At 41.9% G+C, this 27676-nt stretch overlaps 1 protein-coding gene across 1 annotated transcript; it reads right to left on the bottom strand.

Annotated features, from left to right (window-relative positions):
• Window positions 1-1997: 1997 nt before the first annotated feature.
• Window positions 1998-27035, bottom strand: SLC22A16 (solute carrier family 22 member 16). Its single transcript, XM_060753168.2, has 8 exons — window positions 26934-27035; window positions 10594-11070; window positions 9671-9788; window positions 8334-8880; window positions 5866-5993; window positions 4357-4466; window positions 4141-4240; window positions 1998-2904 (listed from the first exon to the last, which is right to left on the bottom strand). The coding sequence occupies exons 1-8, from the start codon at window positions 26981-26983 to the stop codon at window positions 2692-2694; spliced, it is 1743 nt and encodes a 580-aa protein (XP_060609151.2). The 5' UTR covers window positions 26984-27035; the 3' UTR covers window positions 1998-2691.
• Between the last annotated feature and the right edge of the window lie 641 nt (window positions 27036-27676).

The following is a 27676-nucleotide window of genomic DNA, read 5'->3' as shown; positions in this document are numbered from 1 at the left end:
CTTACTGGTGCATTATTTAAACTTATGTTTATTCATATCATGATCTGATCACCATATTCAATATATCCCATATGCATGGGGGTATTGGGGTAACAATACAAAAGGTTTGCTAGGCTAGACCCTCTTTCACTCAGACTCAGCCCCCCTGAAACTCAGCCCCCCCCCGAAATCCCCCTGAAAATTTTTAGCCCCCCACCCCCACCCCCGAAACGAAATCCTGGCTACGGGCCTGATCTGATGGCCATGATAGTGGATGACAGATTCTGGGACTAGTCATCAAAGAAATGAAAAATGTGGTTTCGTGGTGGCATTTTCTGCTGGTGCATGCTTGTGGGTAAGTCAGCCAGATGTCCTCACTTACTCCTAGTTCCGGGTGGCCACCCAGCGTTCCCCTCTTTCTATGTTAGATTTGTGGAAGAATAGGAATTAACAGTCACCTTGCCTGTCTCTTGAGGAATCTGTATAACGACCAAGTAGCAACAGTAAGAACAGACCATGGAACAACAGACTGGTTCAAGATTGGGAAAGGAGTACGGCAGGGCTGTATACTCTTACCCACCTATTCAATTTGATGCAGGGCACATCATTAATTGAAAAGGCATTGTGGAAAAGTAAGTGTTTTGAGAAGAAATTTGAGGTAAAGACTATTTGCACATGATAGTGCCCTTCCAGACAGTCCTATATCCCAGAACCTGATCCCAGATTTTCTGCTTTAAACTGGATTATATGAGTCTGCACTGCCAGATAATTTGAGATAAACAGAAAACCTGGGACCAGGTCCTGGTATATGGGGCCTGTCTAGAAGGGTCCATAGAAATCTAATCCAATGTTTCTAAACCCATCTGTTTTATGTGGGAATATTTCTATCCTGGAACATGTTCAGTCCCTCTGCACCACTGGCATGAGACAACTTTGCTCCAAAATTCTGGATCAACCTATGTTTGGCCATTCTCTTCCAGACACTCAGGCATACAGACCACAGTGTCAAGTGGCGGAGGCAAATTGTCTGAGGGGTGGAAGCAATCCAAAGAATAATTGCTTGCCACTGTCTCAATGCCTCCTTATATATGTACGGATAATACCCATTTTTGCCCTTGTCTTTGGTCATCACGCCTGCTTTCTGTATTATTGACTTTCCTGCCCTCTGTTCCTCCAGCAAGAATGGGAGCAGCCACCACTGAAGTCTCACTTTATAGAGCTGTCTCCTTAAACCCTCAGTTTTTTAGCATTGCCTGAGCTTATCTTCATCCATTATGTATATGTGTGTTATGTTTTATTTAATTTAATTTATAGGTATCATGTTATAAGTTGTCACAAGGTGGGGTTATTTTGGGCTATTATGTTTGTATCTGTTGTTGTACTGAGGTATCAGGAGCCCCCGGTGGTACAAAGGGTTAAACCCTTGTGCCGGCAGGACTGAAGACCAACAGGTTGAAGGTTAGAATCTGGGGGAGTACGGATGAGCTCCCTTTGTCAACTCCAGCTCCCCATGAGAGAAGCCTCCCACAAGGATGGTAGAAACATCAAAACATCTGGGCATCCCCTGGGCAACGTCCTTGCAAACGGACAATTCTCTCACACCAGAAGTGACTTGCAATCTCTTAAGTCCCTCCTGACACACACACACACACACACAAAGAAGCATTGAATGCTTGCCTTTTTTGTTTGTTGGAATCCGTCCTAAGTCCCCTCCAGGAGATAGGGCAGAATATAAATGAAGTTGTTGTTGTTGTTAGTAGTAGTAGTAGTAGTAGTATATTTAGTGTGATCACTTGTGAAAAATCCTATGCTATCTCCACCTCAAAAGTATTGATTGCAGCAAATATGATTCCGTATATATAACATCCTTGGGATTTTTTTACTCAGTTGTAAAAGTGTGCATTTTGGATCATTCTTGGTTCTTTAGTGAGTCATGTCTGCACATTACGCCTTCTCATGTTCCTTTCTCCTAAACCTATAAAGCAATATGTTCAAATTCATAGTAACAGCCAAAGACGTTAATTGAAATATTCATTTATTCATCTCATTTTATTCATAAAATAAATTATCTGCAGGATTTCTGGAGTGTGACATTTAAAATGATCTGCTTTCATGTGTGCTTCACAGGCATTACTAAGCCTACAGTCACCTGACAATATAATTTGTCATTTACATATAATTCCTTTCACAATCAAACAGCGTGACTACTGCATTATCTGTACAAAATTCAATTCATATTGTCTCCATTTGAAGTTCTGAGCTGCTTTCTTCTTTGAACGTAGCAGAATTAAATATTATCTCGCCTCTTCCATTTACTAAAAACACCTGCAATATTATGAGAATGTTTTTCTCCCATGGCATTTAAATCTCTAGGAGCCATGCCTGGATTCATAGTTTTCTGTGTTTGCTTGTTTGCAAAACAAGAGTTGGCACAAATGCTTAAAACATGACAGAGATGTGATAGAGAACATAACAGGGAATCCAACAAAGAACTCTGAAGGCTTTCTTAATGAATGATAGAGAATGCTTCTCAAATTAGCAAGATTCTGTGAAGAGTTCATAAAAGATTTCCAGCAAGTGTGTAGTTCTTATGCTTCTCTTGCTAAAAAGAGAAGAGGATATACACACGGAAAGGGTAAATACTGTCACCGGACTGCTGCATACTGCAACTAAAAGAGATTGAAGCAGCTGCAACAAAAAGGACCACCTTGTTTATATCATATGTGTCTCTTGACCCTGCATTTCGATTTTGTCCATCGCTGCACCATCTTGTACTGGGACAGGTTTTTCTGAATCACTCTTTTGGTTGACATGGCCATCTAGTTCTACAGCTTCTGCCCATGTATTTGTCAGTGGTTTTCCAAGGGTTTCTGGAAGCATCAGTGTTAAAACTCCACTCAAGAAAGCCATAATGCCTACAATCACCTAGAAGAAAACATATTTCATGCAAAGAGAAATTGTTAACAGCAATGAAGAGTGGAACAACTTGCTCAAATTACAATAATGACACAAGCGAACTAAGTGATCAAGACTGAGCAGAAACAGAACTGGAGTTCCTTAAAAGGTCTTTCCACCTGCACAAAGTAGTGACTCTCGCAGACAATTTTACGTATGTCTTTGAAAGAAAATGGAGCAATGTTTATTCAAAACAGAGAGCTTGGAAGTAAGGAGCTGCAATTAATGTGGTTATCTGGGAAGATTTTTGAAACAAAGGTGTTTGAAGTTACATATCAGAATTACCATAATGAGTGGCAATTATATAACATGCAGATAGGAAAAGTAAAGGGTTCCCTTTGCATTAAGTCTAGTCGTGCTCATCTCCATTTCTAAGCCGAATAGCCAGTGTTATCCATAGATGCCCCCAAGGTCATGTGGCCAGCATGTGGTAATGACTGCATGGAGCGTCATTACTACAAAAGCGGTGTCATATTGTCTAATGTTTATTGCTATTGTTTTAATGTTTATTGCTTGCTTTATGAGTTTATTTATTGTTTGTATTTTGTTAAGCTGTTGTTTTATTGATGTGTTCGGCCTCGGCCTCTTGTAAACCATACCGAGTCCTTCGGGAGATGTTACTGGGGTATAAATAAAGGTTTATTATTATTATTATTATTATTATTATTATTCACATTTGCAAGTTTTCGAACTGCTAGGTTGGCAGAAGCTGGGCCTAACAGCAGGAGCTCACCCTGCTCCCTGGATTTGAACCACCGACCTTTTGGTCAGCAAGTTCAGCAGCTGAGTGGTTTAAAAATGCAGATAGGTTGCTATAAATAATGTTTTTGCTTAATTTCTATTTCTTCTCAGGGAAGTTTTAGAAATATTTTTCAGCCATTTTTTGCCATGCTGGCTCTCACCTGGCAACTTCTTTGTTATGTTTTTGACACATGGAGGCCCTTTTGTTTTCCCAAACCTTAACCTACAGTACAACCCCACCCCATATCCATGAGAGATATAGAATCATAAAAACGTATGAGTTTTCCTGCTTCTTGGTAGGAGGTTGGGCTGGATGGCCCACGAGGTCTCTTCCAACTCTAGGATTCTATGATTCTAATGAAACCTGCACTGATTAAGTTAAAATATGTATACGAATTTTGACACACAGAGGATGAGATATGCAAGAAGAGGTCTCAAGCGAGCCATAGGCAAAAGGTTACTTACCTGTGGCATAAAGATCCAGACACTTGACAGATAGACACAGAACGGTGCCACCACACTCCCTACTCGGCACATCATGCTCCCACTTCCAACAGCAAGAGACCTGAACAACAGAGACACATTCTACATTAAGAGAGACTGATGGAATAGAAAGTGTTTTCAAATAGCAGAATCGTGGGGCTCAATTCTAATTGGAAGTTAAAATACATTTTCACTTACCGTGCTACTGTTGGATACAACTCAGCTGTATACAGGTAAATAAGGCCAAATGCAACGCCTATTGCAAACTTCCCAGCCATATTTGCTACAATAATTAGAATACTGAAATCCTGTTAGGAAGAAAGAATTTAGAAAGCATGAGGGGAATAATCATATCTAACTTGCCTTCTACTTTTAAGCCAGCATTTTGATCATAACTACCTATTAAGGAATACACTGTTACATATTGTAATAGTTTAGGTCTTCTTGATTAAGTACTTAATATACCAGGGATGTGCAAAGAACAGCACATAGGCCACATGTGGTCTCTAAGGCACTTTTGTGACCCAAAACATCCCACTGTGCCTTCCTCCCACCCCAACTGCGAAGGGGAATATAGACCATAGTGCTTATTTCTCCAGTGTTAGAAGAGGATTGCTTTGTAAAGGTTTGACTGAGCCTTTTTTCCAAACAGGAATTGACCGTTTGAGCCACTTCCAGGAGTAACTCTAGCTACCACAGCAGGTCAAACAGCATGTTGTTGAATACACCTTTCTGCCATTGTCAGAGAAGTAGTAGATAAAGTCCTGCACAATTTATATATTTTATTTACAGCATATTCCACCCTTCTCACTCAAAGGGGACTCAGGGCAGATCACAGAACACATATGTGGCAAATATACAATGCCGTTAAATAGACAGAACAGGCAACAGATAGAGGTATTATGTCGGCATTTTTCCCCAACTTGGGTGTCCTGGAGGTTGTGCGCGATTCTGGCCACAGGAGGGTGCTATCTCTCCGCACTCTATGATGAAGAGCCTTAATCATAGACTTCCTCCTTCCTTTGATCACCGGCATTTTCTGGTACTTCTTTTATGGTGTTGTAAAATACCTCCCCGCTTAAGCGGTGCCTAATTTCTCTAATCTCAGCTCACAGCTGTTTTTGAACTGCCTAGGTGGACAGTAAGCTGAGCTGAAGGCCAGGTGCTCACCCTGACTGGGCTTCAAACTGTCAACTTTTTGATTGGTAAGATATATTGCTGCTGGTGATTAATCAGCTGTGCTAAAGCCCAGCCCAACTCTGTGCGGTGGGGGCCCTTGTTTTATTGAATACAGGATGGAACACAAACCCACCTATTTTGCACAAATGGCCAATGCAATGATCAATGCAAGAAGTTACTTTTTGAAACAGGGGAGATAATATTAATTCAACTTATTTATTTGTACCATAATGACAAATGCAACAAATTCTCTTTTAAAAACGTTCTGGATGAGAGAAAGGGATACTGGAGACAATTCACTTTCATTGCATTTGTAAATTATTGTGGTTAGTTGGAAGCCAACTACACTAGGGCACTCATTCAATTTGAGTGTGCATAGGTAAACCTGTATAAGTGATCTGCAAAAAAAAAAAAATCAACGTCACACATGCCATGACTACATTTCTTTGCTTTTAGATGCCCTCTTGCCTTTGGAGGCACATTCTGTGCTAGATATAACTCAGCTGGATCCAGATGTGAGCCACTCACTTGAGGTATCAGCATCACGACCCCACAGATCACTGCACTTAATATGAGGAATGGAATCAGTGTGTTCCTTCGTCCCAGTTTCTCCATTCCTATGCAAGCGATCACATATGCAGGAAGCTCCACTGCACCTGTCATTAGAGAATTCACATTGCAATGGGTTCACTGATGCCTCTGCATAATCTTGATTTTGTCTCTGGATGCACAGTTCTGTTTACAAGGAATAGGCAAAGGTTGGATTGTTGTTGGTATCTGCTATTGAGTTGGCTTTGGTTTGTGGCAACACTATGAATGGGAGACCTTTAGTCAAGAAGTTCCCTGGTCCAAGGTCCAGTTCATTGTGACCTTAGTCAAACTTCCATCTCTGAGTTCTGCACATTCACAATACGGGTATAATAAGACCAAGCATAATGAATATGAAAAGACAAATCCCATTTAGGGAAAGTTATTTACATAAAAAATAATCTGCTTTTGGCTATCTTTTCCATTGTTCTCTCTCCCTATTCAGTGTACTATGAGCAATGGAAACTTTCATATGCTATAGTCCAACCTGTCATATTCTTTTAGTGTGTGTGTGTGGGGGGGGGGGGGTATCTTTAGATTGCCAGTTCATTAGAGCATTTATGACTACCACCATGATTCTAAATGCATCCTAATAGTGAATACAACCCAATCAAATTGAATTATTTGAAGTCCCATTCATTTGAGTTGAAGAATCTTTTGGCTGATTCATGCTTCAAAGGATTCGCTTCATATTTCCAATAGATCTGATACATCCCTTTTGAAATCCAAAATAGAAGTTCATATTATAAAAAGATATACCACCACAAGTATTATCTATTCATCATTAAATATTTATGGAAGCTCTAAAGGGGTTTGGATGAAACGGATCATCTAATGCAGAATTTCTCAAACTGTGCTCCTCCAGATGTTTTGGACTTCAGCTCCCACAATTCCAAGCAGCTGGTAAACTGGCTGGGATTTCTGGGAACTGAAGTCCAAAACACCTGGAGGAGCACAGTTTGAGAAACACTGACCTAATGTATTTAATTCTGGTTTCAGGCTTTGCTATGGACAGAAGCAATTTTGGTTGCCTTGGTGAAGATACCTCTCTCAAATAATAGTCCTGTTCTGAACAGATGGTGATGCTGTGTGTTTCCAGAGATGACTGAATGAAAACTTCCTCGTGTCTATCTAGTGTTGACGACAACTGAAAACATACGGTTCTCCAGCCAGTACACAGAAACTATTTAACACTACTGGTGGTGGTGCTCCAAAGGCTCCTGGCTCCTCAATACAGAATTTGGACCATTTGCCAAGAAGATATTCCCTCCATTACATGTCATATTGCTGCTGCACAACACAAAATCAGACTCTCAAGGGCCCATTTACCCAGCTACCAATGGGGAAATTCAATAGCTGGTATCAATTGGTTAATCTCACCTCCACTGCTAAATGAAATGAGCACATAAGTAAACCCCACTGATTCAGTGGCTTCACTTTAGTTAAGGCTACCAAGGATTTAGGCCTGTATGTGTTTATGTGAGTTCCATGCACATATATCCATCATATGTATGACCCAACATAGGACACTGTGGTCATGTATGTACATCCCTGCCATCTTCCATTCCTAATGAGAAAAAGATGTGTGAAATTTGAGTATCTATACACAGACATACATGTGCACATCCTAGGTTACATGTGAAGGAGAAGCATATAGACCTGTTGCTAATTGTTTGCCCATTTCTATACTGCAGTTGTCTAAGTGAGCAACAACTGATGCTAATCATAGACAAAGCTAGCCACCAGCTAAAACCAGGCCTGCAGCCAGGTCTTGGTACCCAAAGTGATGGAGCCTATCATGTTTACCATTATTTGGCTTTAATGCCTATTACAGACAAGAATGCCAGCTGCAGACTTCTCATATAACTTCACAAGAAAAAGGGCCAGAGATTTAATGAAATATGAAAATTTAGGGCTGGTGCCTAAAGTGTCCAGAAGCTGGCACACACTGTCTATCCACTGTATCTGTGATCATGTCCCTGCTTGAAATATGAAAATGTAGGGCTGCTGCCTAAAGTGTCCAGAAGCTGGCACACACTGTCTATCCACTGTATCTGTAGCCATGTCCCTGCTTGAAATATGAAAATTTAGGGCTGGTGCCTAAAGTGTTCAGAAGCTGGCACACACCGTATTTGTAGCCATGTCCCTGCTTGAAACATAATTACATGGAGTTACCTGACAGACAATATACGTGAAACACTGCCTACGAAACGGATACTACATTGCAAGAGTGTATGAGGGCATGAATGAGCTTGAAAACAACAACAAACCTAGATCTAAGCAGAGGTGAGCCTGTGTTGCCGCATCGTATCAATCAGACTGCAAGTTGAAAGTGTTTGAAAGCACCTTCTGATCGTAATATTACTAGACATTTGCATGTACAGTAAGTTACATCAAGCAATATTTACCTATGAGGAATAGATTTAAATATTCATTGCCTCCAAGGTTCACGGAGCTGAGGGAGAATACATAATATCCTAAACTCCCAGTGAACCAAACCAGCCAGACTGTAATTGTCCTTCTTGCAATGTGCCAGTTGCTGAACAGATCTAAGATGTTGTGCTTCTTCACGGGAGAATGGTCTTTGTCACCCGTTCTGCTACTGACAAGACCGTCTTGGGCTGAACACAGTTCAGAAATTTTACAAGGAGTGCTTACTTTGTTCCATCTTGCCATTGTGTTAATTAATTTTTGTGCGTCTTTAAACCTTCCCTCTGTGAGCAGCCAGAAGGGTGTCTCAGGGAGCATCCAGCAGCACAAGACAAAGGGGAGCGTTGTTACGGACAGGCCGATCTGGTAGACCCACCAAGTGGGCGCCAAGTAGCCTACCAGGGCCACCACCATCACTCCCACGGCAAAAAATGCATGGACGTGCATGGATGCCCACGTGCGGGCCTTTAGGCCGGTATATTCAGTCACATAAACAAACACTACAACCAGATAGCCACTCGAAACCTGGGAAGGGGAAAGAAGCAGAAACAAAACAAAACAAAAAGGGTTTCAATCTAACCTCCTACAAATTAGGGGGAAATGGCTTGTCAGTTATTTAAGGTTTGACATTTCAATAAGTCCTAGTCTGCAACAAAGAGGAAAGTCGGGGTGCAAGAAGCAAGAATCCAGTCAGCCTTCCATATTCACAGATTCATCTATCCATGGCTTAGAATCATAGAGTTGGAAGAGACCTTATGGGCCATCCAGTCCAACTCCCTGCCAAGAAGCAGGAAAAATCGCATTCAAAGCACCCCCAAAAGATGGCCATCCAGCCTCTGTTTAAAAGCCTTCCAAAGATCGAGCCTCCACCAAAATATTTTTCTAAAAGTCTAAAATGCAAAGTTTCACCATGTCTTTTTATAAAGAAGACATTATTTTATGATGCCATTACTTGAGCTTTGTCTCAATGGGAGAGGGTAGAACCCCAAAGAATACCAAGGGCCCACTATATTGGATATAAGCAAAGGATACCATCCAGCCAAGAAGTGTAGTATTGGATTGCACTTGCATATATTTATGATCCATTGATATTAAAATGGTAGGCTACATTCCTAGGATCTCAAAAAAAGCTCTTAGTCTGTTGCCTTTATGTGCAGTGTTTATTTCATTTAATTAAAATCCCAGGAAAACCATTTTAATTCATAATCAGTCTGGGTTAACTAGAAAATGTAGTTGAAAGGTTAGTGGCAAAGACACTTAGTGAAGTAGTGAAGACAATTTTTGCTTGAAAAACAGAATATATCTGTGCGCTTACCATTGCAAGAAGGAAACGGACAATCACAAAGCTGACATAATCAAATGTGAACGCCACAGCAATGCCAAAGATAAACTGCCCCATGCTTGTGAACCACATGATGTTCCGCCTCCCCATTCTGTAGAGAAAAGAAAGACACGCATAATAAAAAATATCATAAATACTAAAATAGGAAAAACTTTTCTAATCTGGACTTACAACTTTCTTATAGGTGGACCATTATGGCCACAATTCTCCTCCAGCAACAGGAGGTGTTGTCCCTTGCTTATCTGGGATCAATGGAACAGGAATTAGGTGGCATCATGTTAATCTGTTCCTTGCTCCAAGGAGCTCTAAGGGCTGTCCAGAGAGTACCTTTATCCCAGGAGCTTCTGCAGCAAACAGGAGGGTGGCCAGACACCATTTCCTGTAAATGCAGAAGCAAACACTACAAAAGGCAAAAAACATGATATTTCCAGATGTGTGGGAATATCGCAGTTTTGAGCTGAATATGCAGCTCTTTGCATGTCTGTTATGTCCTGCATCTTGGGAGCCTCTAAATCTCACAACAAAGCATCAAGTCTGGACAATGGAGGAAGAAATCCCAGGACCAGCAGTTCTGTATGTGGATCTCTTCTGAAGTCCCAGGATTTTTTTGCTCCTATTTAAAACCCGTGATTTACTGCTGTCTGGAAGAGCACTAAGAAGCACATAAGAGGACTTCTCAGGGGTAGCAAGTCAGCTATTAAAACCTGGGCCTCTAAGGCCCTTTCTACACTGTCATTATATCCCAGGATCTGATCCCAGGTTATCTGCTTTGAACTGGATTATATGTGTCTTCACTGCTAAATAATCTGGGATAAGAGGATAATCTGGGATCAGATCCTGGGATAAAGGACAGTGTAGAAGGGTCTAGGTTAGTTTAGAAAAATCCAGTTCAGTACCTGTCAGCAATATCTCCGAAGATCACAGCTCCAAGAAGGACTCCCAGCATAAATGTCGGCTGCGCTAATTTGGCAAGCCACTCACGCTGGCAGACCAAGTCCCACTCTGTAACAATGGTGCTCTGCCATTTGCTGTGGTCATAAATGAATCCACCTGTACATGGGAAATCTGTTTTGTTGCCGCTATATGCATAAGTAAACTCCAAAATATCATCCCGTTTGGACCTGTAGCACTGATTAAGTTCCCAAATTTCTCCATTTCCTAGTTGAACTAAGATGTAGCTTTGTGTTGATGTCCAGAGTGTCCAAACATCCTCTATCCTTGAAGTAGATGAGTTGCCAACCAGGACACTTGTCACATTCCCAGGGGCACTGCAGACAAACTTTGGCGTTACAGCCAAGAACACAGAGGCCAAGTAGTGGATGCCGCAAGAAATTGCTTGAAACACAGATGCAAAATAAACCCATGCCTGATATCTGAAAGAGAAGACAGATTATTTCATTATTATTTTATTTACTGTTGTAATTATAACTTGACACTCTGTGTTTATATAGACTTGCATATTGGCACAACCCAGTAAGCAAAGCCCCTGACAAAGAAGCTTCTTTCTAAAAAATCTTTTTTACGTCAACTCAGTTCCCCCTTTTTCTTACTTGTCCCCTCTAACTACATTTTATTTCCATATCTGCATTGACACTGGGAGGCACTGGGAGAGTAAAGGAGAGATGGAGAAACACAGACATTAAATACTAGGTTGCAGCAATTTATCCACAGTAAACAATGTAGTAAAACATGTGCTGGAAAAGAATGGGATTGTGTCCTAGTCGTTCCTACAGTAGCTGTGTGAGCTTGACTACAACAGACAAGGTAAACAGCAGCTGCCTCCAGAATCCATTGCTATTAATACATGGACAGTAAAACAGAGAAAACAAGAGAAGAAGGTAAGTATGTCTCACCAATTACCCCTAACATATTTTCAAAAGCAACACTATAAATTTGGCCAACAAAATGGAAATAAAAAAGCAGATACTTGTGAAACAAACAGTTTTCCTTAGATGAATTTTGCAAGAAGCCTTCAATTGGCCTCAAGAAGGATCAAAATATTTTTGTTTAAATATGCAAGGTTTTCTGATCTCGCTGTTTCATTTTACTCATACATATTGTTAGTTTTGAATAAAATCTTTGATGAAACATGTTGGGCTGTTTCTGTGTGGTGTAGGAATCTATCTCTATTAATTCCATGTTATTTCTACTTCTGACAAAAAATACTAAATGAGGTATGCCTGTAATTATTTTGGGGGTGAAAACCTATTTATCAAACATTTCAGTTTCTTATTTTTATATACATTGAGGTAGAAATTGGGCAATATAATCTTTACTTCACTGGTGCTTGCAACAACACTTTACACTATATTGCCATTATTTCCATTTTACAAATGAAGAACTAAGGAAGGAAGATGTTAACCTACCTACAGCCTCTCAAAACGCTCATTGTTAAGTGAGTTCTCAAATCTGGTTCCTTACTTACTCTTAATTAAAAATTTTATCCACACTAGATCTAATAATTATGAAGAAGAAGATGACTTTCAAAAGAAGCATTTCTATGCCTGTGGGAAACGTCACTGGAAGCCCACAGACCTTGGAGTCAAAATAATGTGATTACTCCAGCTCCTTTCCCTGCCCAATTTTGGGTAGTTAGTGAGTCCAGTGGAAAGCAGAAAGAGCAATTTTATCATTAAGGAGATGGCAAATGAACATAGTCTTACTAAAGTAAATAATCTATATTTAGATCCAGTATGCTTAAGACAAAAAAGTTGTAAAACATTATGCAGGCTGTAACTGAAAGATAAAATTTGCATCTACCTGACACAAATAGTAAAATATTCACTAACTTAGCCAGTATTCTGATTATAAAATGGAACATTCCCTTAACTGAAAACTAGTCAAAATTTTGTTATGCACTCCTACCGTGTTGTATTTATGATCCCTATGTAGTCTCTGAGGCCGCTTCCAGACAACACTTAAATACACACCGAAGAAAGTTTAAGAAACCTGCTTAGGCGCATGTTTAAGTCCCCACACCTTCCCACAAATTCTGCGCTTTCCCAGGGGGATATCGAAATGCCCTCCCAGTATCCTCTAGAAAGGCGCCCAGACACAAAAAAAACCCCCAAAAGAAGCCCATAAAAATTAAAACAACTTAACTGGTTGCAATTAAAGTACTTCTAGAGTCATCCTGGCACATAGGCATGCCTCCCCCCATTTTTATCTGGCTTCATTTTTATGCGCCAGAAAACTCTGGGAATAGTGTCTGGACTGCAGTCCAGAAACCAGAAGTAGTGGATTTATCACGTGCTTTCCAAGAAGGCGCGGAATAAATCCACTATCTAATTAATTTGCCACAAACCAGGGTTTGCCTGTTTTGTGGCGAAATAATTCAGGATTGTCCAGAACGTTGTCTGGACAGCTCTTTCTTTATTGCAGGAATTACGACAATAAAGGTACAGTCTAAATGGGCCCCTAGACACACAACCCTGAATCCCCTTTAATCCCCAGCAAGAATAAAGCAATAAAATTTACCTACATGTTGGTTTACTATCCAAGAACTTATTCGCATCTAGATGGGATAATCCTTCGCATTCAAGCCACAAGCTTTCATAAAAGCTTCAATATATTCTGAGGAAAAGCACCTCACCTTTGCCATAGACATTCCTTCACCACAATGTCTCCTTTTTTTTTTCCAGCCACTTCCAGAAACAGCACTGCAGGTCTTGTTGCTAACTGTGCAATACTATTAGCAGCATTTTCTATTACTTCACCTTTCAACCACTTTCTAACTGATGCTCTCATCACAATCCACTTAAATACATACTTCAGTTTGAGAGGGTTTCTTTCACAAGCAGAACCCTTAAGACTGCAGCCAATACTTTACACTCCTCTAGACACATCCATCTCCTCTCTAGTTCCTAAGTAAATAAGAGCTCCAAATGAATGGCCAGTGGCCCTGACAGATGGAGCATTCTGGGAATTAGTCTTTTGAAAGTAACATTTACAACTACTGATGATATACTGGTGTGTATAATTCTTGCACAAACACAAAACAGTCTATGTAGAATGTCAAAATATAATGTCAAAAGAGCATATAGTATGCTAATTAACAAAATCCCGAGTATGTAGCTCAATTCAGTGGCCCAAAACAAAATCAAGAGGAGCAACCGCTCTCAAATGTAACAGTTCCAGGTCTAAACAAGGGTACCACTGTATATAGGCTTCAGGGATACATACAATGAGGTAAATCATACACAAAGTAAGCATAGAGTCCTGAGGCTATATTGAAGATGGAGTACCACTCTCAAAAATCTTCATGGAATAAATCCAAATTAAGTCCAGTGAACATGGAGCACTGCTTCTCAAAATGAGTCTCTGTAGGAAAAGTCCGAATGGCATTCAACAGGGGTGCCCGGGTATTTTTGTACCCTGTTTCGGGGAAAGAGATCCCCTTCTTCAGGAGTTGAAGTAATCAGCAACTCTTAGACTCTTATCTATAACAAGATATAACATAACATAACATAGAGTAACAAGTATTCTCCAGCAAAATTACAGAAGTAAAAATAATCCATACATCCATAGGTGTATAATTCTTGAACAACTGTAGTATAAAATGCAAGTGAAGCAGGAAGGCAACCTAAACCCAATTTTGGAAATGAGCTGCCATGCTTCCCTGACAGAGCAAGAATCTCTCATTAATAACACAGCCCAGCCCAAAACAAATCTTGTTGTCTTGATTGTAGGCTTGCTCCTGGGGTTATTTGGGCATTGGTTCAGAAAACTGCATTGAATAGACAGCATCAGCTCTCGTTTCTCAGATATGACTGTCATATACGGGGCAAATGATGTCCTGGACCGGGTTGTAACAAAATGCAGGATATGTTATTTAAATCCACAACTGTCCTTTAAAATCTGGTGTGCTTGGCAACCCTGAATGCAACCATTGTCAGTTATGAGTGGATAACCAACATGAGTGAAGTTTTTCCTGACATTTATAGTATTTATGTTCTGCCCTTCTCACCCTGAAGGGGATTCAGGGCAGATCATGAAACACATATATGGCATTCAATGCTGTTATACACTGACAAGACAGACAACTGTACATTGATAGAGGTATATATAGGCTTTTCCCATCTTCGGCATCTTGGGGGTTGTGCTCAGTTCCGGCCATGGGGTGGGTGGGGGAGATGCGGTCACTCCACCTTCCCTGCCGAAGAGCTTTGTTCATAAATTTTCTCCTTGGTCGAATTGTCAGCATTTTTATGGGTGCCTTAAATACCTTCTCACTTTAAAGCGGTACCTATTTATCTACTCACATGCTGCTTTCAAACTGTCAGGTAGGAAGAAGCTGAGCTAAAAGCCAGAAGCTCACCTCGACCCAGACTTTGAACTGTCAACCTTTTGATTGGCAAAATTTACTGCAGCTGGTGGTTAACCTGCTGTGCTAAAGCCCTGTTATCCTGTTTCCTGTCATTCCTATGCCACACTTAAAATACAGTAGATTCTCACTTCCACCAGGTTTTAGGGAAGCAGAACCCCTGCCAAAGAGGGAAAAACATAAATTAAAACTCTTTTTCTTTTACCTGTAAGAACACTTCTATAGGTCCTCCAGCATGACTCTCTATATTATTTTTTTTGAAACTTGTCAAATTGGAAATGACATTTAACCATTTTTGTTTAGGTTAATATAATAATTGTAGCTGTAGTACACTTTTTGTAATGTATATGTAATTATGTAGTTTTGATAGTTGCAATATTTATTATGTTCTTCAGTTGTTGTTTTTTTTCTATTTCTATAACCTTATGCAGAAAATATATTCATAAAAGCATTATTATTTTATCTGAGGATTAACTGGGAAGGAATCCCATTGGAGCATTGCAGCACACCAAAAAAACCGGGAGTTACTCTGGACCGTGTTTTGACTTCTAAGAAGCATTGCTTGAATATCAAGCAAAAAGGGGGTGCTAGAAATAATACTGTATGAAAGCTGATTGGCACAATCTGGGGATCACAACCAGACACAGTGAAGACATCTGCCCTTGCACTTTGCTCTGCTACTGAATACACTTGCCCAGTGTGGAATACATCTCACCACATTAAAAAAAGTGGATGTGGCTCTTAATGAAACATGCCGCATTATGACATGATGTCCACACCCCACACCATTGGAGAAATTATACTGCTTAGCTGGTAGTGCACCACTGGACATCCATCAGGAAGCAGCAGCCTGTAATGAAAGGTCCAAGGCATTGACATCTCCGGCTGATCCTCTGTTCGGATATCAGCCAGCACGCCAACACCTTAAATCAAGAAATAGCTTCCTAAGATCTACAGAGATACTCACAGGAACACCTCAGCAAGCAAGAGTCCAAAAGTGGCAGGCAAAAACCCAGAATCTCAATCAGTGGCTGATACCAGAGTTTTATTTATTTATGTCGTGTCAGGAACAACTTGAGAAACTGCAAGTCACTTATTGTGTGATACCAGATGAGAGACTCCCTCCTGGGCACACAGAAGACTGGGCAACTTAGAAGGCGCTGAACAGACTGAGCTCTGGCACCACGAGGTTCAAAGCTAACCTTAAGAAATGGGGCTACAAAGTGAAGTCCATGACATGCGAATGTGGAGAAGAGCAAACCACAGACCACCTGTTGCAATGCAACCTGAGCCCTGCCACATGTACAAGGGAGGACCTTCTTGCAGCAACACCAGAGGCACTCCAAGTGGCCAGATACTGGTCAAAGGACATTTAGCATAATGACAAGTTTATAAACTTTGTGTTTTTAAATACCATGCAACTGTACCCTCAATTCACTTCTGACACGATAAATAAATAAAATTATTGAAATAAATATAACTGTTGCCTCCCCCAAAAGCCACATTTGAAAAAGAATAATGTTCCCATTATAATGTTCTTAATTCTGAGGTGGCGAAAATATGTGGGGCTAAAGAAAGAGAAATATGTATGTTCCACCCAAGGGAAAACACAGACCATCCCACAGGATTTCATTTTGCTCTTCCCAACAGCAAAACTATGAGACTGTTTATATGCAGACAGAAAGGCTCCTGTTGGGAAGCATACAGCTGTGGGGTGTTTTTAGGGGAGGAATGTTCTCCTCCTCACAGGTCACCAATGATCATTTGGTGCCCAAAGCCTCAAACACGCATGCAGTACAATCAAAAACCAGGACCAAAATACTGTTCTCTGTCTAAACCAAAGATTATCTATCTCTATAAATATCTGTATGCCTCTTCTTCTGAATTGAAAAAAAGTGCCAGAACACATAGACAAATTCATGTTTTAAAAGTTAACGGTCATAATAAATGCTACTCTCTGTATCACTGAAGGACAAGCTCTGTCACGCCTTCAGGTGCTTTCTAAATATCTGTAAACAATGTCCGCACAGTCTTTCAGTGGATTAAATGGCCTGATTTATGTGGGCAAACCCTGACAATAAAAATCTTGCCAGGGTAGGATGAATAGTAAGCACGAAGAAAACACATCACGCATCCTGGCAACATGTCACAGCAGAGGCAATGGACATTCAGACAAGAGTTAATGGTCCCTTTGTGTAACCTGCATTGACAGGCAAAGAATTGACTCATATAAATTATAGATTATAATATATTCAGATTATAATATGTTCAGCATATCAGCATTCCATGTTCCAAAATATATGTGAGTGTGTGTGTGTCATTTTATTGTCTCCCTATCCCTATGAGGTAGAGTCAAGCTGGGAGGGTCAGTGAACTTGGTTGTGGAGAAAAAACACTACCCATCAAACACTGTCTATTATGTGTTGCCGAAGGCTTTCATGGCTGGAATCATTGGGTTGCTGTGAGTTTTTCAGGCTGTATGGCTATGTTCCAGTAGCATTCTCTCCTGACATTTCACCTGCATCAAGCACTCTCTAAGGATGCTTGCCACAGATGCAGGCAAAATGTCAGGAGAGAATACTACTGGAACATGGCCATACTGTCCAAAAAACTCACAGCAACCCAACTACCCATTATGTACCATGCTGTCTCTAAAATCAGCATTATTGTAAAGCATTAAAGGACAGTTCTTGGATCAAACGCCTGTGTATCTTGGTGAAATAGTATTTAAAACAAATACTGTGGAAACTATGACTCCTAAAATAACAATCATATTCACTGAATAACTATGTTTGCCCTTCATACAGATGTGTTTCATTTGAATATAGAGCAAAACGTAGCTAGATCCCATTCCATCTTTTTCTCCATTTATGGTATGTGCCTTCAAGCTGCATAAAAACTTAACAGCAATCCCATGAAAATCGTAGGGTTTTCTTAGGCAATGAATACCCAGAAGTGGTTCTGCCAGTTCCTCCCTCTCAAATATAGCCTGGTATTCACTAAAAATGGCCAGCCCTGGTTAGTACCTGGATGGAGAATCATTAATACATATCAGCTATTGTAGGACCCTTCCACACAGCCAAATAACCCAGAATAGCAAGGCAGAAAATCCCACAATATCTGCTTTGAACTGAGTTATCTGACTCCACACTGCCATATATCCCAGTTCAAAGCAGATAATGTGGAATTTTATTCAGCTTTGTGGGAGGGGCCAAAGGATTATATTTCAGAGGAAGGGTATTCCTTGCCTACAAAAACCCTATGAAACTAATGGGGTCACCATAAGTCAACAGGCGACTTGAAGATACACACATGGTTGCACTTGCCAACAATCTGTAAAACCAGCAGTGCTTGGAATACACATATTTTAACTTATAAAGAAAATAATACCATTTACAGCATGGAGCTAGTCCTCAGATATTCTGGCTAAAGTGGGCGAGGGCAAGAGAGAGCTACAGCTTTATTGGCAGAGGGAAGGCATCTGTTCCTCAGAGTTTCCTGCAGCTGTCTGACATTATTTACCATTCAGTCATAGAACATGTTGGTAGAGCTGAAACAAAACTGGATGAATTACGGTTTTGCCCAAGGCTTTGCAGAATGAGTACCATACAGGTGCGCTGGGTAACATACCAAGACAGGACTTCACTTGTGCATCAAGCAGAATATTGCCAAAATTCAAGAAGCTGCCTATAAATGTCTTCATCAACAATTACATGAACCCTAAGGTTGTTTCTTCTGCATCATTTAAAATCAAGGAGTGTCCTCTCACAGGTTGCTCCCAAATGTCAAAGAAGGACATAGAAAAATTGTTCCACACATTTATTTCCAGAGTTACTTATTCAGATACTGTACTTGCAAACTCATATTAAATAGATCAGCAAGACCAAAAGTACTGTTTGATTTTTTTTCATCCTACTCAAACATGTCATACACCCCATATACAGTTTGAAACTGTATTATATGAGTCTACACTAACCGTACAATGTCATTTCAAATGCCATTATATGGCAGAGTAGATAGGAACATAAAGTTTAGAGGGACTAAAAAGATCACCTACCCTAACTTGGTGCCCTGCAGGAATACATAGCAAACCCAGCACCTTTCAAGCCAGTCAATTCTTACATTTCATTCTGAAACTGTATAACAATGTTATTTATATGTAAATGACCACACAATCTCTGTGTGTGTGTGTCTTTGTCTCACTCTTTCTCTTAGGGCCCTTCCACACAGCCATATAAGGCCACAGTAGTCCATGCTCTGGTTACATCCCATATAGACTATGGCAACGCGCTCTACGTGGGGTTGCCTCTAAAAACTGTTCAGAAGCTTCAAATGGTCCAGTGGGCAGCAGCCAGGCTACTAACGGGAGCAGCACTCAGTAAGCATATGACTCCGCTGTTGCACCAGCTCCACTGGCTCCCAATTTGCTACCAGGCACAATTCAAAGTAGTGACTTTGAATTGTTCCGGACCAACTTACCTATCCCAAAGTGTCTCCCCTTACGAATCTTCCAGGAATTTAAGATCATCTGGGGAGGCCCTGCTCTCGATCCTGCCTGCCTCACAGAGGCGCTTGGCAGGGACAAGGGACAGGGCCTTCTCAGTGGTGGCCCCTCAGCTGTGGAACTCCCTTCCTGGGAATATTAGATCAGCCCCCTCCTTCCTGACCTTTAGGAAAAGAGTAAAAACCTGGCTCTTCAAGCAAGCTTTTGGAACCTCATTTGTAATCAGATAAACTCAGTATTGTGAATGAATATGGAACGGCTTAATGATGCAAATGGATATGGATTTAAACCTGGAAGTCATTGATTTTTATAGTTTTAAATTGTTTTAATATTAATTTTATTATGTGATTTAACCTGTTTTAAACAATATATTTATGTGTGTTCAGCATCTAATTGTTGCCAGTCTGTATGCTGCCCTGAGTCTCCTTCAGGCTGAAAAGGGCAGGATAAAAGTATGGTAAATAAATAAAATAATAAATATAACCAGAATATCAAGGCAGAAAATCTCACAGCATCCCCAATTCCCAGTCAATCCCACCAAGTATAAGCCAAAAATGTTACATTTCCAAATTCTGCCTATTTTGAACAAAAGCACTGGGAACAACTGAAGAGATTATTGGGAACTAGACTAAACATCTTTGAATCTTGTGCTTGGGTTACTTCTCTAAAAACACACACACAGATCTAATAGCGACAGTAGGATTAGAAATGGAATCATGGTGCAAGAAGCTTTTGTCTCTTTCCTTATCTTCTTCTTATTCTTCTCCAATGGAAAAATTCCACTACCCATTCTAATGTTATTTGGCAAGGTCCCAATATACCTCAATGCCATTGGAGGAGATAGGGATGGGGTACATGCTACAGTGGGGAAATATCAAAGGGAAAGGGTTATTTTTACAACTGTAGCTATGCAAACAATGCCCTCTCATTGTGAGATGTTCACCTGCAGGAAGTCAACAATCCTTTCCAAGTTCCATGTATAGCAGTCTTTCTCAACCTCCCTAATGCCGCGACCCCTTAAATACAGTTCCTCATATTGTGGGGACCCCCGACCACAAAATTATTTTCATTACTACTTTCCTAACTGTAATGTTGCTACTGTTATGAATCATAATGTAAATATCTGATATGCAGGTTGCATTTTCATTCACTGGATGAAATTTGGCACAAATTTGAATACTGGTGGGGTTGAGGGGGTTTTATTTTGCCATTTGGGAGTTGCAGTTGCTGGGATTTATAGTTCACCTACAATCAAAGAGCATTCTGAATTCCACCAACGATGCAATTGAACCAAACTTGGCACACAGAACTCCCATGACCAACAGAAAACACTAGAAGGGTTTGGTGGGCATTGACCTTGAGTATGGGAGTTGTAGTTCATCTACATCCAGAGACCACTGTGGACTCAAACAATGATGGATCTGGACCAAATTTGGCACAAATACTCAATATGCCCAAATGTGGACACTGGTGGAGTTTGGGGGAGATAGACTTGACATTTGGGAGTTGTAGTTGCTGGGATTGATAGTTCACCTAAAATTAAAGAGCATTCTGAACCCCATCAATGATAGAATTGGGTTAAACTTCTCACACAGAACGCCCATGACTAAGAGAAATACTGTGTTTTCTGATTATCTTCAGGGACCCCTTTGACACCCCCTTGAAACCCCCCAGGGGTCCCAATCCCCAGGTTGAGAAACGCTGATGTATAGCAAGCATAATGCTGCAAAGGTATTTTTCACTTTCTAGGTTTGGGCTGCAATTATAGACTCACACCCTTGAACCCAATGAGACTTGGGATGTAGACATAATGCAGTTGCACAGCCCTTGAACTGCCATGGCTGGCATTGAGGCTATGTAGCCAAGGCTATGTTTTTCTGTTGTAGTGGTGTTCGATTTCAGCAGGAGCATTTAGTTGTCCTATCAAGCAAGCATTTCAAGAACTCTTATTATTCATTACTGAATTGCAAAACGGAGACATTGCTCCATGAAACAGCACTTATGCCTGCATAACTGGGCAATTATCTGTTGAGTGGCTCCTTAAGTAGATAGATGTGAAGCTTCATGCTTGGTGTACCATATTGTGCATCAGAGTCTGCTATGCAAAAGCACAACTTTAGACATTTATGAAAATATGCATACGTGTTGTTTATTTAGATGGAACTTGTTGACCAATTTCTAGCAACAGGAACATGAGAAACAGATGCATTGGACAAACCAGCACTTACAAACTAGAGCAGAACCAGCCTGCATAGCCAATGGCAAAGAATGCAGAAAAAAAGCAATTACACATCTTAAGAACCACATGATTCCCATCCACAAATCCCCCGTAAAACAATATTATGAACGGACTAATAAACAATAACAATAATTACCGTAACACCTAATAATTACCTAATGTTCGATTAGAGATAGGTGATAATCATTATGACAGGTATGGGCAACTATAAAAGAAAATGGGCTAGTAATGCCAGAAAAGTTAATTATTTTGGGAATTTGCAGAATCCTCCAGCTAGAATGTGAGCAGGTTTTCCCCTATGTATCCCCACCCCAATTCAGTGCTCAAAGGGTTCAGAAATCCAAAAGAAACCTCCCCTTATTTCTAGGTTAACAGTAGGAAGGATAGTGCAGTCCTCCAGCTGTCAATGAACTACAGCTCCCAGCATTCCTTATTGCTAGTGATTACTGGCTGGGGTGGAGCCGCGCTCACGCAATGGGTTAAACCCGTGTGCCAGCAGGACTGCTGACCCAAAGGTTGGTGGTTTGAATCTGAGGAGTGGGGTGAACTTCCATATGTCAGCCGCAGCTTCCCATGCGGGGATATGAGAGAAGCCTCCCACAGGATGGTAAAACATCAGGGCGTCCCCTGGGCAACATCCTTATAGACAGCCAATTCTCTCACACCAGAAGTGACTTGCAGTCTCTCAAGTCGCTACTGACATGAAAAAAAAACTGGCTGGGGTTGCTGTGAGTTGCATTTCAACACCATATGGAAGGTGTCTCACTCCAATAGAACAGGAGAGCACTGTTTACAATGTAATATACCATAGATGCCATTACAGATAGTGGGGTAGTTGAAATGAATTCCAGTACAGGTTAAGCATCCCTTGCCTGGAATTTAAAAATCTAAAATACATCAAAATCTGAAATTTGGATCAATGCACACAAAACTATTTTGAAAAGATTGTATAAAATTGCCTTCAGGTTATTCATATAAGGCATATATGAAACATAACATTAATTTCATGTTTAGATTTGGGTCTCATCACAAAGATATCTCATTATATACATACATGTGAATGCAAGTATTCCAAAATCCAAAAGAAATATTTCAAAACACTTCTGGTCCCAAGCAATTTGGATGAACAACTGATTTTAATGTAAAATCGCATCAGATTGATGTGACTTTTTTACCCAATGCCAGAATAATGAGTGTCGTGGAAAGCGAGGGGGGAGAAATACATTTTGGGTCATAGTTTTTAAGAAGCAAATAACACAGAGACAACTCCAGAGCAATTTGAAGAGGAGTACAAAGTACTGTGTTGGCAAACATCTGTTAGCCCACAAAAGGTCAAAGACATTAAATCAACTGAAAAAGCAAACACTCAAGAAACATAAGAGAGCTACCAAGGAGTCTCTGGGTTTTTCCTATCATGCCTGACAAAAGTGCTGTTTCAGCTCTTAGCTAAGTCTTGGAAATTGATTTCAGCAACAACAACAATAACAAACTTGCTGCTGACTTGGAAATGTAATTGTTCAGATCTGGATCATTAAATCCAGATCAGCCTCAATTATCCTTGTAGTTACAGTTTGACTACAGTTTGATTGCATGTAATGTGCAATACTGCGTGTTCTTTGGTCGCTTGTGTGTTGTGTATAACACAGTGTCTGAGACAACATTTGAAGTAGAGCACATGTGCAACAGGAAGTGGGAAAGGACATACTGTGCTCTGTGGCCTCCCTATGGGACACCTCTGGCACGTATGGGTCTAGTTAAATGGATCTAGGTTGGGGTGAATGGATACTTGCAAGTTCATAGCATGCCAAAATAGACAGCATTTATTTACGTAGAGTTATGCACCATCCAATTCAGAATATGAAATGCTTCAACCTCATTACCTGTTGCACTACAGCTCCAGAATGTCCCAATGAGCACAAGAATAATATCCCAAATGAAGACTGTTCTCTGACAGTGTTTTCTCTGTTCAGGCAAATGTGTTTCGTGGCACTTTCCTTCACGTTATATGACATCACTTCCCCATGCATCCATTTAGGAGAGAAAGACCCTCCCCTTCTTCCCAAGGATGAAGAAGGCACTCAATGGGAAAGGCTTTCCCTTGAGCACTGTATTCTCAGAGTCTGTATTGGTGGTGGGATGAAAATACATTACAATCTAATGGACGTAATTTGCAGCAGAACAGATCCCTGACTGCTCGAGTTAAGAGAGGAAATAACTCTCCAAAACTGCAAGATTTATTAGCGGTGGATTCTCTCAAAATGGGCTACTGCCCATTCCAGTTTGAGAGCCTCCCCCCCCCCCCCCAGTGGTGCAATGGGTCAAACCCTTTTGCCGGCAGGCTCCTGAAGACCAACAGGTTGGAGGTTCGAATCCAGGGAGAGTGCAGATGAGCTCCCTCTGTCAGCTCCGGCTTCCCATGCGGAGACATGAGAGAAGCCTCCCACAAGGATAGTAAAACATCAAAACATCTGTGCGTCCCCTGGGCAACGACCTTGCAGACGACCAATTCTTTCACACCAGAAGCGACTTGCAGTTTCTCAAGTCGCTCCTGACACACACACACACACACACACAATTATTTAAGGTGTTACAGGAATCTCCACACTTTGCCACATACAAATCGAAAATAGTTTTAAGACAATTTGCTTATTCTAAAATGGAGCAGTGAGATTTTAGGATTTTGTTTCACGTGGGTGTGGAAGAGGGGCAGAGATTTATATTGGTAATCTTTGCTGGATTTATTTGCTCAGTCACAAACGGCCCTTTTTCCAAAACAGAGTCAAATTGACACAAAAGGCACCAGAAATCTGGTGAGAAACACCATCTTCTTCAGGTTTCCCCTTCTCTTCCTCTCTTCAAAATCAGGCCCTAAATAATTCATTCAGTGAGCTGCAGTGCAAAGGGTTGAATTGCTGACCTGAAGGTCGGCGGTTCGAACCTGTGAGGAGGGGTGAGCTCCCATCTGTCAGCTCCAGCTTCCCATGTGGGGACATAAGAGAAGCCTCTCACAGGATGGTAGAACATCTGGACGTCCCCTGGGCAACGTCCCTGCAGATGGCCAATTCTTTCACACCAGAAGCAACTTGCAGTTTCTCAAGTTGCTTCTGACACAAAAAATACATTCATTCAATATTGTCATTATTTTACCAACCAGACAGTTACCATTTCCCAGAGATCAAAAGTATGTGAAGCTGTGATGAAGGACTAATAAGTAAACTACCCAAATGCTACCCTCCCAATGTATTATTATAAGATAAACTGGGGGGAGGGGAGGGGGGGACTCACCAAATTAAACATCATAAAGAAAGAAGGGTTACAGCTTCTACTTCTCTAGAAGTAGTGCAATTTGGGTCCATTTTAGCACCCACTGCTCACTGGTATGGGATCCCCCTTAAAGTGTCTCCCTTAAAGTCGGATGGGATTCCCTGAAAAATCTCTTCCACTCAAAAGGGGAGGAGAAAAGAGAGGGGCTTTGAAGGAGAGTGGAGCCTGGGGCATACATCCAAGGAAGTACAGTCAACATCTTGACCTTCTCTCCCCCTTTTTTCTAGGACCATGATTTTCAATGGCTGGGCCAGAGCCCCACTACTGGTCTGTAGCCTAAACTCAGGTGAGCTGCAATATCTGACATAAATATGGGCTCACTCATTGAGGAAGAGATCCCCAGATGCTGATTTTGGTTAAGGATAGGTTTAGGGGCTGTAAAGGTTGAAGGCCATTCTCAGGGATGTACTCAAGTGTGGTCCTGGGTGGAAAGGTTGATGGCTGCGCTGTTTGCAGCCCTCAAGAAGGGGAGGAGCAGGGGATACCCATCAATCCAGGAGATTCCCCTGAACCTTAGGAAGAACTTCCTGACTGTGAGAGCCATTCGGCAGTGGAACTCTCTGCCCCAGAGTGTGATGGAGGCTCCTTTTTTTGGAGGCTTTTGAAACAAAGGCTGGATGTATTGTTGAAGGCTTTCATGGCCACAATCACTGGGTTGCTGTGAGTATTCCGAGCTGTATGGCCATGTTCCAGAAGCATTCTCTTCTGTTGTTTCGCTTGCATCTATAACAGGCCTCCTCAGAGGTTGTGAAGTCAGGGCCTGCTAATCACCTCCCAACGAAGGATTCCCTCAGACAGTAAGAAGCCAGACCTTGAAACTGCTAGGCCATTAAGTGCTAATCAAGGTGGTCAATTACAACTTTCACACCTAAGTCAGACAAGATTCTTTCTCCCACCCCGGACATTCCACAGATATATACATACTCACTTTCCTAGTTTCCAACAGACCTCACAACCTCTGAGGATGCCTGCCATAGATGTGGGTGAAACGTCATGAGAGAATGCTTCTGGAACATGGTCATACAGCCTGGAAAACTTACAGCAACCCTGTGATTCCGGCCATGAAACTCTTTGACAATACATTCCCATTTTCCTAGTTTCCAACAGACCCCTCAACCTCTGAGGATGCCTGCCATTGATGCAGGCAAAACGTCAGGAGAGAATACTTCTGGAACATGGCCATACAGCCCAGAAAACTTACAGCAACCCAGTGATTCCGGCTACGAAAGCATTCAACAATACATTCTATCTCCTAGTTTCCAACACACCTCACACCTCTCACGATATCTGCCATAGATGTGGGTTAAACATCAGGAGAGAATGCTTCTGGGACATGGCCATACAGCCCGGAAAATTCACAACAACCCGTTACCCAGGGCCCTTCCACACAGTCCTATATTCCAGAATATGGAGGCAGAAAACCCCACAATATCTGCTTTGAAGTGGGTTATCTGAGTCCATACTCGGATAATGTGGGATTTTCTGCCTTAATATTCTGGGATATAGGGCTGTGTGGAAAGTCCCTCCAGAGGTTGGATGGCCACCTGTCGGGAGTGCTTTGAAGGCGATTTCCTTGCTTCGTGGGAGGGGGTTGGACTAGATGGCCCGCGAGATCCCTTCCAACTCTATGATTTCATGACATGCAGTTTGACCAGGTTTGTAGCCCTTCCCTGCCCGGGAGTCAAACTACATCCAGCTCCTCGGAACTCAGAGCATTGGGCCACTTCAAGGGGTGCCCATCTGGCTTTGGTTCTCGGCCCCCCAAAGCACCCCTTTCAAGAGCAAGAGCCCAACTTTCCCCGCCGCCCCCCCCCCCCTTGAAGGAGGGCGAAGGGGGCTCCCTCACCTGCCGAAGTGGCCCAGCGAGTCGAAGAGGAGCTCCAGGTTGCGCGCCATGGCGAGGGAGGAGGCTGCCCGGCAGGGAGTCCCCTCTCGGCCTGGCCCTGGCCCTGGCCCTCCCCGCCCAGCCCGCCCGCCCCTCGGCCCTCCTTTGGGAGGGACGCCCCTCCCCTCCCCTCCCCTCTCCTCCCCCTCCCCCTCCCACGCAGGACCCCGCAGGCCGCCCTCCCAGCCCGGGGCTATGCCTCACCGGACGCATCTCCTCTCCGCTGGGGAAGGAAGGGAGCCTCCCACCGCTGGAAGTGCCCTGCTCAGGCTCTGGCACCCTGAGAATTGGGAGGCCCCACCACTCTTGGGCGGAAGACAAGTCCAAAGCACAACTCCAGGCAGACCCCACCACCACACTGACTAGAGCAGCCAGGCATGGGCCAACTTGGGCCCTCCCTCCAGGTGTTTTGGACTCCAACTCCCACCATTCTGTGTGCCAAGTTTGGTTCAATTCCATTGTTGGTGGAGTTCAGATTTCTCTTTGATGGCAAGTAAACTATAAATATATGCAACTACAACTCCCTAATGTCAAGGTCTATTTCCCCCAAACTCCACTAGAGTTTACATTTGGGCATATTGAGTATTTGTGCCAAGTTTGGTCCAGATCCATCATTGCCTGAGTCCACAATGCTTTCTGGATGTAGGTGAACTACCACTCTCAAACTCAAGGTCAATGCCCTAACAGCCTGCCAGCAAAGAAGG

Source organism: Anolis sagrei, chromosome 1 (assembly GCF_037176765.1).
Source record: "Anolis sagrei isolate rAnoSag1 chromosome 1, rAnoSag1.mat, whole genome shotgun sequence".
NCBI classification, from domain to species: Eukaryota; Metazoa; Chordata; class Lepidosauria; order Squamata; family Dactyloidae; genus Anolis; species Anolis sagrei.
Note: the sequence above shows the minus strand (reverse complement) of the source record. Positions and strands in the feature narration are given on the sequence as shown.